The sequence below is a fragment of the Centroberyx gerrardi genome, chromosome 6 (assembly GCF_048128805.1).
Source record: "Centroberyx gerrardi isolate f3 chromosome 6, fCenGer3.hap1.cur.20231027, whole genome shotgun sequence".
NCBI classification, from domain to species: Eukaryota; Metazoa; Chordata; class Actinopteri; order Beryciformes; family Berycidae; genus Centroberyx; species Centroberyx gerrardi.
The window spans coordinates 25,178,861-25,195,766 of NC_136002.1; the positions used below are offsets into that span (position 1 = coordinate 25,178,861).

At 44.4% G+C, this 16,906-nt stretch overlaps 1 protein-coding gene across 4 annotated transcripts in view; it reads left to right on the top strand.

Moving 5' to 3' along the window:
- Positions 1–16,906, top strand: part of stard13b (StAR related lipid transfer domain containing 13b) — a 68,492-nt gene that overhangs the window by 38,000 nt on the left and 13,586 nt on the right. The window contains exon 1 of one of the 4 annotated variants that reach the window (XM_071925383.2): positions 2,749–2,976. The exons of 2 other annotated variants lie outside the window; for them this stretch is intronic. In XM_071925383.2, coding sequence (XP_071781484.2) covers positions 2,814–2,976 — 163 coding nt within the window. In that variant the 5' untranslated portion in view covers positions 2,749–2,813. Of the gene's footprint in view, positions 1–2,748; positions 2,977–11,320; positions 11,503–16,906 lie in introns of those variants that run through there. One more of the 4 variants, XM_071925385.2, reaches the window with a different exon arrangement.

A 16,906-nucleotide genomic window follows, 5' to 3' on the forward strand; every position in this document is an offset into this window, starting at 1 on the left:
ATTGGGACACACCTCTATTTTGGGGAAAACCCACCAGCTGCACACAGCGGCTTAAGGAGTGCTTACTACTAAAGATAAGATTGGGGTCTGAATAATTATGCATGCAGTCTCGCTATAAGATCCTCACTGTGTAGACTTGTCTCCACTCTGAATCACAGCTATAGTGCGTTGAAAAGTGAACTTCAGTTAAGACTGCTTTGTGTCTGAAGTGGACCGCCTGCTAATTTGCAAATATAAGAAATATGGCGAGCTCCCTCTTCCACTGGATCATTAATAGGTGTTACTCAAATGCTTCAGGTTACCTGGAAAGCAGCTCTCATGGTCCGGCAGTATTAACGTGTGATTTACTACAACCCAGACCTAAACACAGCCAGTCAGACTTGGTGGCTCGCGGGGTGGAAATCATCAGTCACATTGGGGCTATTCTTAAGCCTCCTCCCTCCCCTAACCACAGGGAACTCAGCCACCACGCCAGAGCCAGGACTGCCCAGTGCAGATTACATGTGTCTGCCTCTGAATCATACCACATCAAACTGCTGTCTAAACACCATCAGCCAGGAGCCCGAGCCCGACTCCACCACGTTCACTCGGAATAAGTATCCCTTCTGATTACACCTGGCTGACATGATAGCCGAGCGCTGGAGGAACCGAGAATGAATGAATGAATAAGGGCTGGAAACGCCTCCGAATTATGGCTGTGTTTTTAATGTGGCTTAATTTGTCATCTGCGATATTGCAGTGAGCGATACATCCCTCTTTGTCAAGCGGATCGGCATCTTCCACAGCCTTAGTATGTGTTTGTGTGTGTGTGTGTAATGCGAGTCTGGATTCCTTTTCCTAAGCTGTATAGTAGTTCAGCTCTGAAACCTAGACAGGGCGTGTTGGAACAAGTTTGATAACGGCTGCAGTCACAGCGCCCGACACATAACACTCCTCACTAAAGGACACACACACACACACCGCAGCCGTTGCTTCATGGCATGCAGCTCAAAGTTAAACACGAGGACGTCCCATGAGCACGCCGGAGATCTGTTTCACAATCCGGCTGCTGAGGCATCTGAGTGAGGACACTGACAAAAACACCTGGGGAGGCATTAAACTCGTTCGTTATTATGTTGCATAGCAGCGGCTGATTGATTCCGTAACATGATACGTGTGATGTGCTCTGTGATTTTTTCCGTCTAGACAGGGAGGAAAGAAAGAGAGAAAAATGGGTTCCCCGCCAGAGATCACGCCACTGTGAGCGCGCTGCTGCCACTCATTCTCAGGATCTGACACCTTATAGTCATGCTGATCCTTCTGCAGCGTATTCTTACGTCTGGAGGAGGATCGGACACAGGTGTATGTGTGTAAAAAAAATGGAGTCACCGCATGAAATCATCTGCACAATGTCACACCACCACCTGCCACCTGAAAAAAAGCATTGATATATTAAAATAGCTCGTGCTTGGGGTGTGGGGAGGACCATTAAACCCAGAAGGAGTTTATGAAAAACCTGCAGAGGGTTTGAGGTTTGCTGCTGAATTGTGGTCTTTGTGTGCTTAAGCTAGGGTGGGTTCTGCCAGCCGGGGAGAGGGACAGACAGGGGCTGTGTTTAAGTTGGTTGCTCGCCCATTTGTACCCTATTCACACGTATGGGGCTATGCTTACACTACACAGGCAGCCTGTATGCAGAGACCAGGACGGTCACAAGGAGAGTGTCTGGCCCTGATTGGCAGCGGGTGGGTCTGTTTGCGCGGATGTGGGCTCTATTTCAGGTGTGAGCACCTTGTTGTTCCACGCTGGAAACCGGCTGATACAAATGGAATTTTAAAGTGGAGGAGTTTTATTTTTTATCACAAATCAGAAATGATAGTCACGATTGACGGTAAGGTCAACTATTCCACATGTTGCCACAGAATTGTTTATTTCATGACAGATCCAGCTTTGGTTTCACTGTTAAATGTAATGACAAAATCTTAAGCATAGTAGGCTACACCGAAAAAAAAGCTTCAATTTCTTCCTTTGATTCAGTTTGGATGCCATTTGAATCGAACAAATGATATGCTGCAGCCCCATCTTTCCCAGTCTTCTGTTTGGTAGAGTGAAGGTGATCGAGTTTGCTCATTATGGAGGTGTTCAGACTAAAAGTTTTTTACTTTTTTGTTCCCCAAGGTGCTGACACTTTTTGGAGACCTGCTGAGAGGTTTTCCTGCGGCTGGAAGTAGGGGTTTTGTGATGGGGGTGGGGAACAGAAAATTAGCATTCTACCACCAGGAAAACAACTTTTCCCTCTCTCCCTCTTGCTCTCGCTCTCTCTCTCCCTCCCTCCCTCCCTCCCTCTCTCTCTCTCTCTCTCTCTCTGCATGGCACCGACTCACTCTTGCCCAGTAAACTTGGCACCTGTGTGAACAGCAACAGCAGAGGAGTTGTTCTTGTGCAGGGCGGGCCGCCTAAAAGCCACTATTTTTCTAAGCCCTCCCACACCCCCCTTTCTTCCACTGCTGCTCTCCTTACTCAGTTCATAGGCATTCCACTGGTATTTATATTTCCCTCCAGAGCAGGGGGAAGTTGACCAGCGTTCACACAGACACTGGATTCAGCTCAGCAAGGTAGGCAGTGCTCCCACTGCTCCCCCGCCATTGGCCCCACTGCGGTCACATGACCCGCAGAGGTAGAGTGAAGTGTTGGCACTCCTCCCCCTAGGCTCTGCTCTCCCGTCCCTCTCAGCTCACTTTTAGGCTTGTTGCGCCTGCATGTGAAGTTTTCTGTTGGTGGGAGAGTGTGTGTGAGTGTGTGTAAAAGGCCTTGTTTGGGGTACAGTGTTCCTAGTTATGTTCAGGGAGCTCCCAGAGTCCCCAGGCAGCGAGTGTCTGGGCAGCATGACCCCAGAGACTCAGGATATCTACCTGAGAATGGACCATCGCAGGAGACGCTCTGGGTACAGGCTGGGCAGGATCATTGCCAGGCAGCAGCTGCTCAAGAGGATTGCTGGAGGTAGGAAAGCTGTGTGGATTTAAGTGACAGTTCGGACTCAGAGGTAGAACTATGTCTTTTCTTAGCCAGGTCACCTATTGTCTTTATCTGTCTCTGCGCTTACTTCAAGGCACGCTAGGAATGACTGATCAGAGACCCGGTAGCCAAAACATGGACTGAATAAGATATGATAAAGATAAAGAATATGAGAGTATGAATACAGAGTGCCCTGGTGGCTTGGCGAGCAAGGGCATGCACTGTTGTGTTCGTGACAATGTGGCTTCGAGGTCAGCTGATCACCTCTGTCACACGTCATTTCATATCCCTCCGGTTTTTCCTCAATTCATTCTCTCCTGTCAAACAAAGGTAAAATTCCATAGATTCCATCTTTTAGGAAACAAATACAGCGGTTATAAAGTTCAGCATGTGCAGCAGCAAACAATGCCAAACTTGACCTTCAGCCAATAGGCAGTCAAGGGTGGCCTTTTGTTTTTTTTGCTTATAAATAATTGGTATTCAAGTGACAGCAACAAACGCAGATAAGTGATAAGCTATAGGGTCAGTTATGTAACGAAGACAAAACCCAGAGTGTAAACAAAGATATCAATGAATGTCTGACAGTTTTACAAGCTCTCAGGCTCATTCGAGGACTGTTGTGTGTGTGTGTGTGTGTGTGTGTGTGTATATATATATACATATAACCAGGGGAATATAGTGGTGCTTTAACACAGTGAGAGCCTGCCCTTCCACTCAGCTTTGTCCAAGGCTGTGTCCCTCTTGTCGTAGCCTCTACCTGGAGATTTAAGGCCTGTCCTGAGAGGCTTTGGGGGTGGGGGGGGTGGGCATGCATAACAACAGAGGGGATAAAGCGCTACCACTCCCCCTCCCTCCTGCAGGTGTGAGCACCCTGGAGCTGGATCAAAGGGTGGCCACATTTCACAACAGAACTTTCTATCAGTAGAGGCTTCAAGCCATCAGCGGGAAACTCACTCGCATAGTTCTCCTCTCACTCACAAACGCCACACTACCTGATGCATGAGTCAGATAATGCACCGTGCTCTGTGGGTAAGATGTCCTGAATCATCACAGAAGATTTTAGGCAGCACATCAAGCACAGTTTGGCGGTGATCACGGAGAGATGAAGGATACACAGGACTTGACTGTTTGGTTGATGCGTCAAGACGTCCCGGAGCTCTGTGTAGGTACGCTTGTTTTCAGGAGGAAATCTTGATGATCTGATGTTTCCAGGCGTGTGGAGTCATGTAACTGGGCATGTGTTGTCAGATTACAGATGTCTGGTTTGACAGCAAACCAACAATTTGGGTCATCTGTGACAAGGACAGAAAATATGTATAACTTTAAAATGTGTTGGGGTTGTTTTATGTAAGTTAAAAGTCATTTTTTTACACCTTTATTTGGTTTTAAACTGCCTTCAGAGCGATCAAAGTTATGATTAGGCCTTTTGAAAACAGAATTTCTCAAAAGTAACATCATTCAGTCTTAATGCCTCAGTGTCATACCTGTTTAACCTCAGCCGGTGAATACAACCACGAGCCACATGTCAACTTAAAAAAGAAAAACCCTTGAATTTCAACTGCTTCAGCTAAAGTTATGAATAAAAAAAGAAATCAGCAATATCTAGTTGCAGCAAAATGGTGGTAGAAAGGAAGCTTTGTGCTTAGATGTGCTGTATTGAGTCAGTTTGTGGATGCATTAAAAATATTAGGCTTGCAGAAATGTACCAGCATTAACTGGCTGTAAGCAATACAAGCTTTTTGATGCAAAGCATGCAAACCATAGTGAATGTTAGGCTTGCAGCGAACTAAGCGTAAATAACATTTTATTCAAGGTTATATGAATAGATTTATTCATATAAATGAATACACCTTTGGCAAATGGATCTACTGTAAGCTGGGTGATACCATTCTCTCCACGGTGTCTGGTTGTATGAAATTGCGAGACACATGTATTTCACTCCTAATTTTGGTCAATTTTGTTTTTCTAGCTGGTGTCTTAAGTGCTGTGATTATGCAATTTTAAGCAATCTTCATGCCTAATTTTAGTAAATGTAGTTTGTATATGACTGTTGTCTTAAATGCCATGATAAAGTAATTTTCTAGCAATGTGGCAGCTTTAAGAATCCCCTTCCCTCATTTTCTTTGATAGGAGCCAAGGTTTTAGCCTTACATGAATCTTTATTTCCCCTCGTATCTCTCATCTCACCTTACGTGACATATACCTGTTTGCCGCAGATAACAGTGAGGGAAGTATTTTGAGGGCCTGACTGCAGACTGCAGAGCGTGGAGAAGCCAAAGGAGTAATCTCCATGCGTTGCAGTGGCTCCTGCATTCCAGCTGGCCCGCTCTGTTGACATAGCAGGCTGAAAGTGAGTGGGGGCCATGGTGACTGGCAGCCTTGCTCATGTATTGTTTCACCCCGAATTCCAGGGAAGCTTGCGGGGTCTTAGTCATGTTTCCGATTTGATGGCATTTCGCCGCCACCGGAGCTATGTGTGTGGGTCCCTCGCTCGGTCCGCTGTGATTAGCTGCTGACAATGAGCTGGAATGGACTAAAGACCCAAAAAATGTTATTGTATGAAGATATTGGCCTCGCTTATTTCAGCGGCTTGGAGAGTAGCTGCCTAAGGCCACATTTATGTTTGACTGCTGTACAGCACAGGTGGTAGAAGTACACAAATTCTTTACTCAAGTAAAAGTGCAAATACTCATCTAAAAATATACTCTGGTAAAGGTTGAAGTACCATTACAGATCCTTTACTCCAGTCAAAGTATAAAAGTACATGGTCTTAAATTTACTTAAAGTATAAAAGTAGTCCTCTAAAAAAAGGTATTTCTAATGTGCTAAACTCTGAATCACATATGAGAGAGAGTCTGCACCTCAAATCATTAAAGTTAATTGTAGCACAGCTGAATTCACGAACGTTAATTCTCTACTCTCTTGTTGCTTCTCTCATCTTCGTGTTGCTTCTCTCTCTGTCCCTTTCACTCCTTTTTGGTGTCGCTACAAGCAGCCAATCGCATTTGGCACTTGATCAGCTGCTTCCGGGATGGAAAAAAAAACAAAAACAGTCGGTTGATGATTTCCCGAGAGTAACGAGTCTGTTTTGAAAATGTAATAAGAAGAAAGTAAAAAGCCTTAAGTGAAAGAAAAACTCAAGTAAAGTACAGATACTTGAAAATCACTTTGTTATTTCCCACCTCTGCTGTACAGAGGGATTGCTGTGCCAGGGAAGGGGCTTGGTTTTTATTGTGGAGGAATGTGTCTCTTTTCCTGCGAATATTCCCGGGGTTTTGGAGCCGTATTCCCTGCCTCGTCACTCTGGAGGGGCTACTGTGCCTCTCTCCTCAGCTCTCTGGTCTGTCAGCCCTTTATTCCTCCACGCTCGGCCCATCTGGAGCCCAGATTCTCAGGATTTCTGCATCTGCTGCTGCTACTCATGCATCAGAAAAAAGGAACGTTTTCACAGCCACGCTTAACTATATTTGGCCTGTGTGTCCAATTTACCCTTACGCACACATAATACATCCAAGCACTTTGAATTCACACACATATTTTACACCCTTGTACACACACTACCTCCTCTGTGCAGAGTCAACGAGCTATTCATGCCGTCACGGAGGAAAAATTCCTGCTAGATTCTTGATTTGCTTTCCCAAATTCTTTATAAATTACTGTATTTACAGCAAATGTTACCTGCTCTAAGCTTTTTTTCTAGTCTACATACCCTTGAACACTGACTAAATGAGTAATGTGAAAGGATTTTGAAATATTCTCTTTTTTCCACCAATTAGAAAACCAGAAAACTGTTTAAATGTTGAGAGCTAATGGTGACAGGTTTACCACTGATGATTGTTAGAATAAATACTTGTACATATGGCCATTAATTATATCCAAAGCTGTTAGGAGACATTGTTTGCACTTTTGTCTTGAAATGGTTTACTCTGCAGGGTTTCTGGAATATCATGGAATATTTAGAGGTGTATTTCAGACAGAGAAAGTCAGGGAATTTGATAAAGTCTCACTGGAAGTCAGGTAACACAACGTTTTTTAAAACTTATTTCACACGTTCATTGCATTAGATGGTGGTTTTCAGCTGTTTTTCTCCACAGCAAGCCCAACTGTAGTGGAAACCAGACTGTTTACTCCTTTTATAGTGTTTTTTTCTGAGCTGAAAAACAACTTAAGAAGGAATTAAGAATTAAGAAGGAGTAACATTTTTAGGTCTGACTTGGCTATGGAAAGCCATGGAAAAGTCATGGAGTCTTACATCAGGGCCACAGTGGAAACCCTGACACCACGACTAAATGCTTGCCCGCTGACTATAGCTGTTTGGTTCTTGTCCTCACTGAGGGGCGTTGTGTTTGGGACAAGAAGCCCTGTCCGGTGTGACCCCTCTGTGGCCCTTCTCCATGGCTTATTGACCTCGGTGGAGCCATCGGGCTCCGATCTCTGCCCTGGAAACATCATTAGTGCGCTCGGACACGGCGGAGGATGTTGCTCGCCTCTTGTCAAATGACACAAGTTATTGCGCGGCAGCTGTGCGCTGCTCAATGAATCTGCCTGTGTCCCGGGGTTAAAAAGCGCGCCTTTTTATTTGGCTGTCATGTCTGAGACGCCTGTGTCTTTCAGTTAGCAGGGTGTCAGCCATGTTGGGCCTCCTGCTGGCAGATATCAATGTTTCTATACATACATATTCTATATTGAGTATTATTTATCTTAGTAGACTATATTTGACTACCTGTGTTTATAAGCTAAGCATCAAAGTACTTTCTTTATATCAAAGTTAAGAGAGATTTATTGAGATACTCTTCTGCAGTAAATACATCCTACCTAATGGGTATATAACACAGAAAATCTCCTTGGAGAGGGAAAACAACTTTAAAAGAAGGATTATGCACACAACACTTGTAGATATCAAACGCTGCAGCATAGAGAGAACATAAACACTTCAGCTTTTTAAGAGGACAAGCTCTACCCTCCTGCCTCCGCTCCTCCTCTGGCCGCTGGATAGCTAATTCTTAGAAAGCAGCCCTAAAAAAGGGGTTTGCATGTTTGAAGTGGGAGTTGCTCAGTCTTTTGAGAAGTTGTAACGGTAAACGGCTCTCCAAGGTGTGGGATCTAGTTAGACGCTGCCCTCTCCCTCTCAAGACTCCTCACTCAAAAGCACTGAATTATTCATCAGCGGTCGACTACAACGTGTGGCGCTTCAGATCATCTGCATGTGAAACGAATATATAACTGCCCCTTGATTCAAATGGAGGTTTGATGATAAGTGTTGATGTAGGCTTATACATTGTTTGCTTAGTGCACAGGAACCAAGAATATCTTTTATTCATGAACCTGCTTGTAGACATGATTATCATGCAGATTTTGTTTGTTACCTTCAGAGAGCAATAAATGATACTGACATGGAGCAAAAAGCTATTTTGACAAAGTAATTAGCCGACAATCTAACTCTGGCACTCTGACACAAAATGATAGAGTCAGACGGCAGTTAAAACGATTAAACCTGTCGCTTGTGCTCTTCTCACTCTTCTTGCTTGCATTACATGGTAATTCTGTTGAACAGTATATAATAGGAATAAGGAAATAATTTCAAGTGAAGAGTATAATTTCTCCATTGAATGGCGGTGTTATGGTTCAGTCAACCAAAATGTATATCCACTTTAAAATAAATGATTCAATAACAAGAGAAACATACAGTGCTTAACAAACATTTTTATTTTAAATGTATCCCCATATGTAGATAATTAGATCACAGATCAACAGGACAAGAAACTATCTTTTATGTCTGCAGCGGTTGGGACCGTACATCCCAAAACTCACCAGCCACTGTTACCATTTCCCCAGCCAACTGGATTTTGAGAATGAACAGGACCTTCAAATGACGGTTGCTTACTTGGCAAGAGTCAACAGACTTACCAGCCACAGCCAAAATGTACCAGCATTTGGTTGGCAGCTGGTGGTAATTTCCACCCTGCTGATAAAGAACAAGGGAATTATTCCATAATCTTTTAACTGCCTGGAACAAACTGACTCAGTCCAACCTTCTGTAAATAAAAGGTCACATTCATGTAGCACTTATGTAGATTCCCCTCTCTGCCTGGAGGTGGCAGGCTGAGTCCATATTTTTCCTGTACATCTTACAGTATTGCAGCTCCTACACAGTCTGATTCGCTGACAGCTGCCACATGTGCAAGGCTAATCATTTACTGAATAAGAGATTGGAGAAATACCTTGGCTGCACTGTAACAGGAACACAGAGTCACATATTAACAGAGCCACACTGGAAAACTTTGCCTCTTCACAGGTCTTGTACATTCCACAGAGGAGAAAATGTTAATTCCCTGGAAAAAAAACCTTGTTAACCTATATCCAACAAAAAGCACACTAAATATGCCAGCAGTTTTGACCCAAATAATAATTTCTTAGTTATAAGGAGGATTATGCAGAGCAGTCTAAAGGACTTGGCCTGCTTCAGAAAACTATGGCAAGTTTGTCTCGAATAAATGAAGCATGCAGACATAGAACTATTTTCCATTTCCTTTTCCATTTTAGGTTTTAAGACGAGGAATTTTCCAATCTCTTTATCTAAAGACAATAAGCTGCAGCGTTGTGTACTCTCACACAAAAAGACAGTAGATTGTGCGCTCTCAGGTGATGTGTAATATTCACTGCCAAAATGATCTGGAGTGACTGTACAACTGCAATTAAAAAAAAAATCAAAACAAATTTACATGGTTTTTAGTCTGAGGGCTTTGAAGATTGTTTTTTTTTTCTAATAAGAGTATTTTGTCCCTTCCAATATCTCAGAAAAAGCTCTTTTCTGTTCAGCAAAAATGGGTCATTTTAATCTCCTCAATTGTAGGAGAAAATTCTTAAGCTAGTTTTTATTGTCTCTAATTTATTGAGTCATCCGTCTTCACTGTGCTGTACAGTTTCCTCTCATCTGCAAAAACCATGCCAGGATTTGACGCTTGGCCGCCCTCCTCTGGTAGAAATGTACACCGCATGCCATCAGCTGGAAAAACTGACAAGGGGCGCAGCAGAGGCAGCATGCATTCAGACCACAGACATTCAGCCGCTGTCTGTTCACTTTATAGGCCTTTCAAACAGGGGATGACTGTCTGAACACAGCCTGTCACTGATGGCCACGCATGAAAAATGGCCCTGCATTTTATGTTCGTGCTCTGTGTGTGTCTCTCTGTGTGTGTGTGTGTGTGTGTGTGTGTGAGAGAGAGAGAGAGACAGAACAATTGCTTAGCACATTCCAGTGCTAGCGCTCTTGATAAGCTACACCACACTTCATCATATACAACGCCTGCTGACTGTATCATCGTACTGCGATGCACAAGTCAGTTGCATGAGTGCAGCAAGGCTCCTGAGGCGGCCTCCTTGTGGCCGTCCGCTTTGATGCCGTTAATTAGGAGCAGCGTCCCCGGGGATGGCTCCGTGCTTTTATTGTTTAGGTCCTGGGAGGGCTTTCTCACGGTAGGGGCCCTTGTTCTGACATTGGCCCCCTCTCTACCCTCTGACTCTCGGAGGCCATTCCCAGAGAAAGAGGGAACCCCGTGTAGTCCCCTCTGGGATCCTGTCCAAATGAGAGGGAGGTGGACCTAATGTAGCGCTGCAGGATTCGACTTCAGAGGAGTTTCTTCTGGATGTTTTGCTTGTCCCCTTTCCCCTGTATGTCCAGTGTTTATCGGAGCCGCGGTTGCAAATGAAATACCATTTGTTAGCTTACACTGCTTTCATATTTATTAGCTTCGACTGAACTTATAGGGCTTTCAGCGTAAGACACCGGATTTGTTTGGGTGCCAGGACTTACAGAACATGTGTTAATAACCTTCTAGTCAATCCTTCTCCTTGTTTGAGTAGAGATTTTAGGTCAAGTTGGCTGTGTGTTTGTCAGTAATTCATAGTCATCCCCCTTCAGTGGTGTTATACAGCGCTCTTGGAAAACCAAATTACAGTGTTTATATAGGCTATCAAAGGGAAGGAAGAATTACAGCGCACAACCGTATATTATGAGTGGGAAAACAGCATGGCAAGGCATGCAGCCTGCTGTGCATAACACACTGCAGGAGAGACATGGACTTTAAATCAGGATACACACACACACACAGTTATAGAAGAAGTTGTAGAAGAAGTTGGTAGCTCCAAAGAGGGATACAGTAAAATTACTACATGACCACATGGGACACTGTGGCTGTGAAGGACCCAGCTGTGCAGTAGCTGGCATAAGGGGAAAGGGGAGGAGGGAGTTGAAAAGACAACTGAAAAAGCCCAGATCAGAGTCTTGCTGAGAGAGAGGGAGGGAGGAAGATAGAGAAGAAGAGAGAGGGAGGAGAAAGAGAGAGAGAGAGAAGGAGGGAGGGAGAGAGGGAAGCAGACAGCTCCGAGGGGGAGTTGGTGGACAGAGACCGGAGCTGAGGGAAAGCCAGGCAGGCCCAGGTCTAACTCTCCCTTGCTGAAGTCTGTTTCCATTCCTTGCATCTGGACCCAGGGCAGCACAGATGCCCACAGGTACAATACCTCTCCTAATCTCTTACAGCAGTGCTACCTCACTGTTTATATGCTGTCCCGGCAGATTTGTCATGCTATTATTACCTTTGAGGGGCTAACTTTCATAAAACTTGCCTTTGTTATGAAGACCAAAAGCAACAAGAGATAAAAAAAAAAAGGCTGTACGGCTGAGGTTACCATTTCTTTCTGAGAAAAGAAAACTGTTGAGTATAATCATAAATGGCCAGTCCTTGATGTGTGTTATCTTTGTCTAACCTGCATTATTCATCTCACTTGATGTTGTATATTTATCTGTGGACAAAACTAATAACTTCAAGTGAACAACTAGCACAGTGAATACAAAGATCAACATTTGGTGTCAGAATTGGTGCAGGGTTTGATGGAGGTATGCCTTGATGAAATCAAGACGGAAATCTCCAAAAGCCAAAGTTGATGTTTTTATCACCAAAGAAAGCAAATCCTTCATAAAGGCCTCCAAGATGGTTGTCAAAACACTTTAGCATGCGTGGGAAAATGGCTGCAGTCCAGTGTCTGGAAGTGTTTAGCTTGTGCATCATGGCTTGAAAGTTACTGCTGTATGTATTTCACAGAAAGCTCTGCTGATTGATTTCTGCTCTGTTCGGAGTTGCTGGCAGTAAAACCGAGGTGCTGGGGGATCTGGAAATTGCTGAGGTGTTTTCTCCTTCCTAGAGGTTTGGGGTCAGAGGTCCCTTTTCCGAGTATAGGACACTCTTCTTGGAGCGTCTATAGGAAGTCATGTGCTGGAGTATCCTGTAGTGTGACCAACGGGGAATAAGGAGAACACCTGTCTGTGAAGCTGGAGCGCGCTCAACCTTTCCCTCGGTTAGCGCTGTTTGCCGAGGGACCGTGGGGAATTGTCATGTGGTTGTTAGAACATTTTCTCGAAACTGAGTGAATGTGAGAGATTATAACGAGTTGGATGAAAACATCGGAGAGCCGACGGTTTGAACTCTGAAGCCTTGGCTCGTTCGGAGGCCACACAGCCCACACATCGCAGCCCATTATTTGTCTTCTAGCTGTGCCATCCAACCAAATCCACAGGCGTTTATCATTTTACAGTTTGGGTCTGGGTTAATTTGTAAATCCTTCACTGAAACACCATTTGTGGTGGAGTGAAACAGCAATCCTCACATCATTTTCCCCTGTTTCTCTCCCAGTGCGTTGTTTGATGACTTGGAACACAGACTGTATAATGTCTGCTTTTGGAAACAACTTGAAGTGATTTTCCATAGTTAGGAGATGTTTACAACATCATGCTGACCCCTCATGGCTTGAACAGTAGAACCCCCTCGAGCAATCGTCCATCTTGATTTTTATTGTGTTCTCAGAGAGGCAGCACTGTGGGAAATAAATGAATAATAAGAGGTTACATCAGCTAAGGCTTTCATTCTCATGAGACTGTTAACACACTGCACAGGAGGAAGAGTGTGTGAACGAGTGTCTAGGTATTTTAATGTCATCTGTGTGCGTTGTAATATCATTAGTAACCAACAGAAGGGACTGGGCAGTGGCAGACTAGAAAGAGAGAGACAGAAAGAGAGAGAGAGAGAGTTGATGGGTTGTTACCCCCGAAGATGAAAGGGCCTTCTCTCTGGGTGTCCTTCAGAGGTGAAGGAGAGTGTTACCACAGCTGTGCTGCTCTTGTTTAAATTCAATACAGGACCTCTAGAGGAAAAACACAGCCCAGATGACTTTTGACCCAGCAAGCTTCGGCGATGGTCAACAACAGCAGCTCTTAGCTCACATAGTCATGTTATTTACTCTCAGAATCAATAAGCTCTTGCTGTGTGTGCGTGTCTGCTTTGAAATGAAAGGTGAACCACAGTCTTTCACCGGTGGAGGCGGGGGTCTTTTAAACAAATACCAGACTCCTTTAACCAGGTTTTGTTTATACTCAGAATAGAGAGATAGGCCTACTGTAGGTGAAAGCGCTGAAAATTCCTTATTTGTGATCTGTCTTTTAATAGGGGAGAGAATTAATTGAAAAGCAAATGAAGATGACAGGCTATGTGCCCTAATTTGAAACCGGCGATAAAATCCTGCTCTGTGATTACTCGGTGAATGAAAGTGTGGATGTCTGTGAAGCCCCGGCCTATGCCAGTTTAGAATGCTAATGCCTCCTTGGCACTTGCTGTTCCTGGGCTGGCACCGTATTCTCACTAACGTCCCAGTCCTCCGGGAGGCCGTGAGCTCTGTGGTGTATATCCGCCGGTTACTGGAGAGCTGCGGTCCGCTGAAGGGATCTCTCCGCAGGTCACTGTGGACCACAGGGCAAAAGCAGGCTTGGGATTTGCTGGCTCATTTGTATTTGAGGAAATTTTGCTTTGGTGTCTTAGCAACGCAGCCTAGAGCTGACTAATTTTAAACCTGCATCCCGTGTCTTTGCTGGCTAGCGACAGGTCCCCTGTGTGCGCCACAGGATCAAATGAGAGAGCTGGAAGTCCGTGTGTGATTCAACACAGGCTCCCTCTAATTACTCGCCCTGCCAGGCCAACTAGCTCATGTGCCAACCACTAAAACATGAATAAAGTTACATCCATAAGGCGCTGTGTTACTCACCTATGTGGACAGATAATCTCTCAGATTTGGCTTCTGTCCCTTGTCTCGGCAACTTGCCCATCGTGATGTGTCAATGATGAGAAGGCTGTGAAGTGAAACTGAAGACATGTGTCGCAAAATTAGTGAGTGGCACCTCCTGTTAGGCTGATGATTGTGGCATATTGTGCTGAGGATGCAGCCCACTGGGAGTCTGAGGGACGTGTAGAGTTGTGTTAATTAAAACCTGCTCTGGAAAATAGGAAGGCTTTATTCCCACGACACTGGGTGAGTGACCTGGGGCACCACAATATTAATCCACCTTGTGCATTGCCAGCATTCCCCAATACTTTGAAGAGCACCTTAAAAACAGAACGGGTCAGTCTCAAGGGTTTCCGCTGCCTCTTGTGTCTACACACGTGTGGCTACTTGGTCATCACATTAATCTTGTGGCGTTATCATTTAATTGTTACTTTGCACTTCCTGTTTGCTCTCCCACGCACAATTGAGGTCTGTTAAACAGGAGGAAATGTTAGGCTATTTTGGGCATGAGACATCAGATGATGTGGTTTTGGGCAGACTGCAAGAGGGGGCACAGTGTTTCCCCTGGCTGTTTGTCTAGTCTTACTTTTACAGTAAGGCCGACTGCTCACTGTGAGTGGGTGTCTGTATGTAATTAGTATCATGAAGGGGGAAGAAAAGAGGCCTCACCTCCATGACTCCCAGCCTGTTGTCACTCACAACACCTCAGCCGGCCGGCCCACTAGTGGAGCCTTTTCTTCTCTTTTTTTTCCCTTTTTTATCCCTGGCTCGCTCTCTCTTTCTCCAGGTGTTTTTGATACAGACGATCTCGGTGTACAGTAATGGTCTGGAGTCTGGTGGGGACTGTTTTTTTTTGACTGATATATTCGGCTGGCTTGTCTGGCTGATTCATTCAGCAGTCTCTGCGGCAGCGTAGTGCGGGGGAGGGACGGACAGACGCACGTTTGTAAGGGGCTACACGGTTAGTTCCTGTAAATTGCGGGTTAAGCAGTTTGTTTCAGAGTGCTTATAAAACTCTGATATGTGTTAAGTGTATTTACTGTTAAATGGTTTGTTAAGCCGGCTAAAGTGGATTGCCGACGTCATTCTGCCTCTGCGCAGCTTCATACCCTGTCCCGGCCCCCAGTAGGTCAGAAGAGTTATGTTTTACAAGAGGAAATGGCAGAGATGTCAGGAGCAGAGGCAGGCACATTAGAAATGGTCTACATCTGGAATGGTACTTGCACTATAGGAAATTGTGGATGAATGTGATGTCATTACGTAATCGTGGTGCCATGCCAAAGCTCGGTAATTTAAAGTGCCTGTCATCATATCCATGCATTTAAACTAATGGAATTTCCTCATTCATCATACAACAGATTTTTGTGATCTCATCTTTTATTCTTTTAGTGTTAACTAAAATTGTGCTGTTGAATAGATCCAATTTTACATGCCTCTTAAATTTTAGATATTCAGTATTAATCATTTTTCCTTTGATCTACCATTTGTTTTATTTAAGGAAATCTGTTCAGGTTGGAATAACTTTGAATTCTAATAGCATTTATTTATTCTTTTTATTTGTGCCAAGTGGCTTAGCAACACTGAAGTGTCTCTGATGACAAGGATCACACAGTTCCTTTCATTCATTGACTGCGCCATTTGCCTCAGACAAAGGGGCTGAGACAGAGGTGAAGCAGACGAATAGATCATTCTGGTGATGTTGGCTGTGAGTCTTGTGAGCTGAGTGCCTCAGCATGATTCACCGCCGCTGATTGCTGACAGTTTATGTCATGGTTTTCCCCCCCAGTTCAGCTGCCTACGTTTTTCCATTTCGTCGATTTGCTGGAACAACATCTGGACACTGCAAAACCATGCCCCCCTTTATCTGCTCAAATAAAACATTTCCCACGTCAACGTAAAAACTTACAGGGGGGAAATTTTGGTAGATTCTGAGTTGATGTAATCTAGCAGTAGATACAGTAGATGGAAAACAAAGGAATATATCAGGAAATATACACTTGAAATTGAAATTGAAACTGGAAATTGTTCATTTTAAGCTGGGATCTTGAAATGATTCTTTTATGGGATTTCCTTGTGTATTACACAAGAAAAGTCCCACATTAGAGGCAGTGCTCACTGTTTGGCTGCAGCTTAGATCTTCTTTGCCAAAAATGTGCTGAGCGGGGTAGAAAAGAGTTGTCGTGGGCAGAGCTGGGTAGGAGGGTCGGGCACAAGGAGCTGGAGAAGGGGGGTAGAGCCTGAACACTGGGGGGCCTGCCACAGAAAGGGGTGGGTTGAAGGAGAGATTTAGTGGTGGGACAGGCACATGGTTGTTGGGGGGTAGATGGAAAGAGAAAGGAGAAAGAAAAAGAGGCAGCGCTGGATCTGAGTTCAAACTGCAAGCTGTGTTCAGAGAGAGCAGGAATGTGGCTCAGCGTGGGAATGAAGATGCTCTGACATGTTGAGAGACACTCTAAAGTCTTGAAGGATATATGAACCGCTCTGACTGTATGATGAAAATATCCCGTAAGTAAACATTAATTTGTTACCAGTAGCATTTTATGTTGTTAGTCAACTTAGGGATTTTGAAGGAGTGTGAGCACATTAAGGCCTATCAGTGTCTGGGGGCTAAGATTAATTATGGCTTGTTTTTATTCATGTTTAGAATTAAAATGAGGGACTTTCACTTTGTTTTTCCTAAAGAGTGTGAGAGAAGAGGATTACAGTCAGTCACTGAGCTTTGCTGCCAGACAGATGCAGTTCTGGACAGCACATCAAATTTCATGAAATCCTCGAAAGTTTATACCTATGCAATTTATTGGCGGTT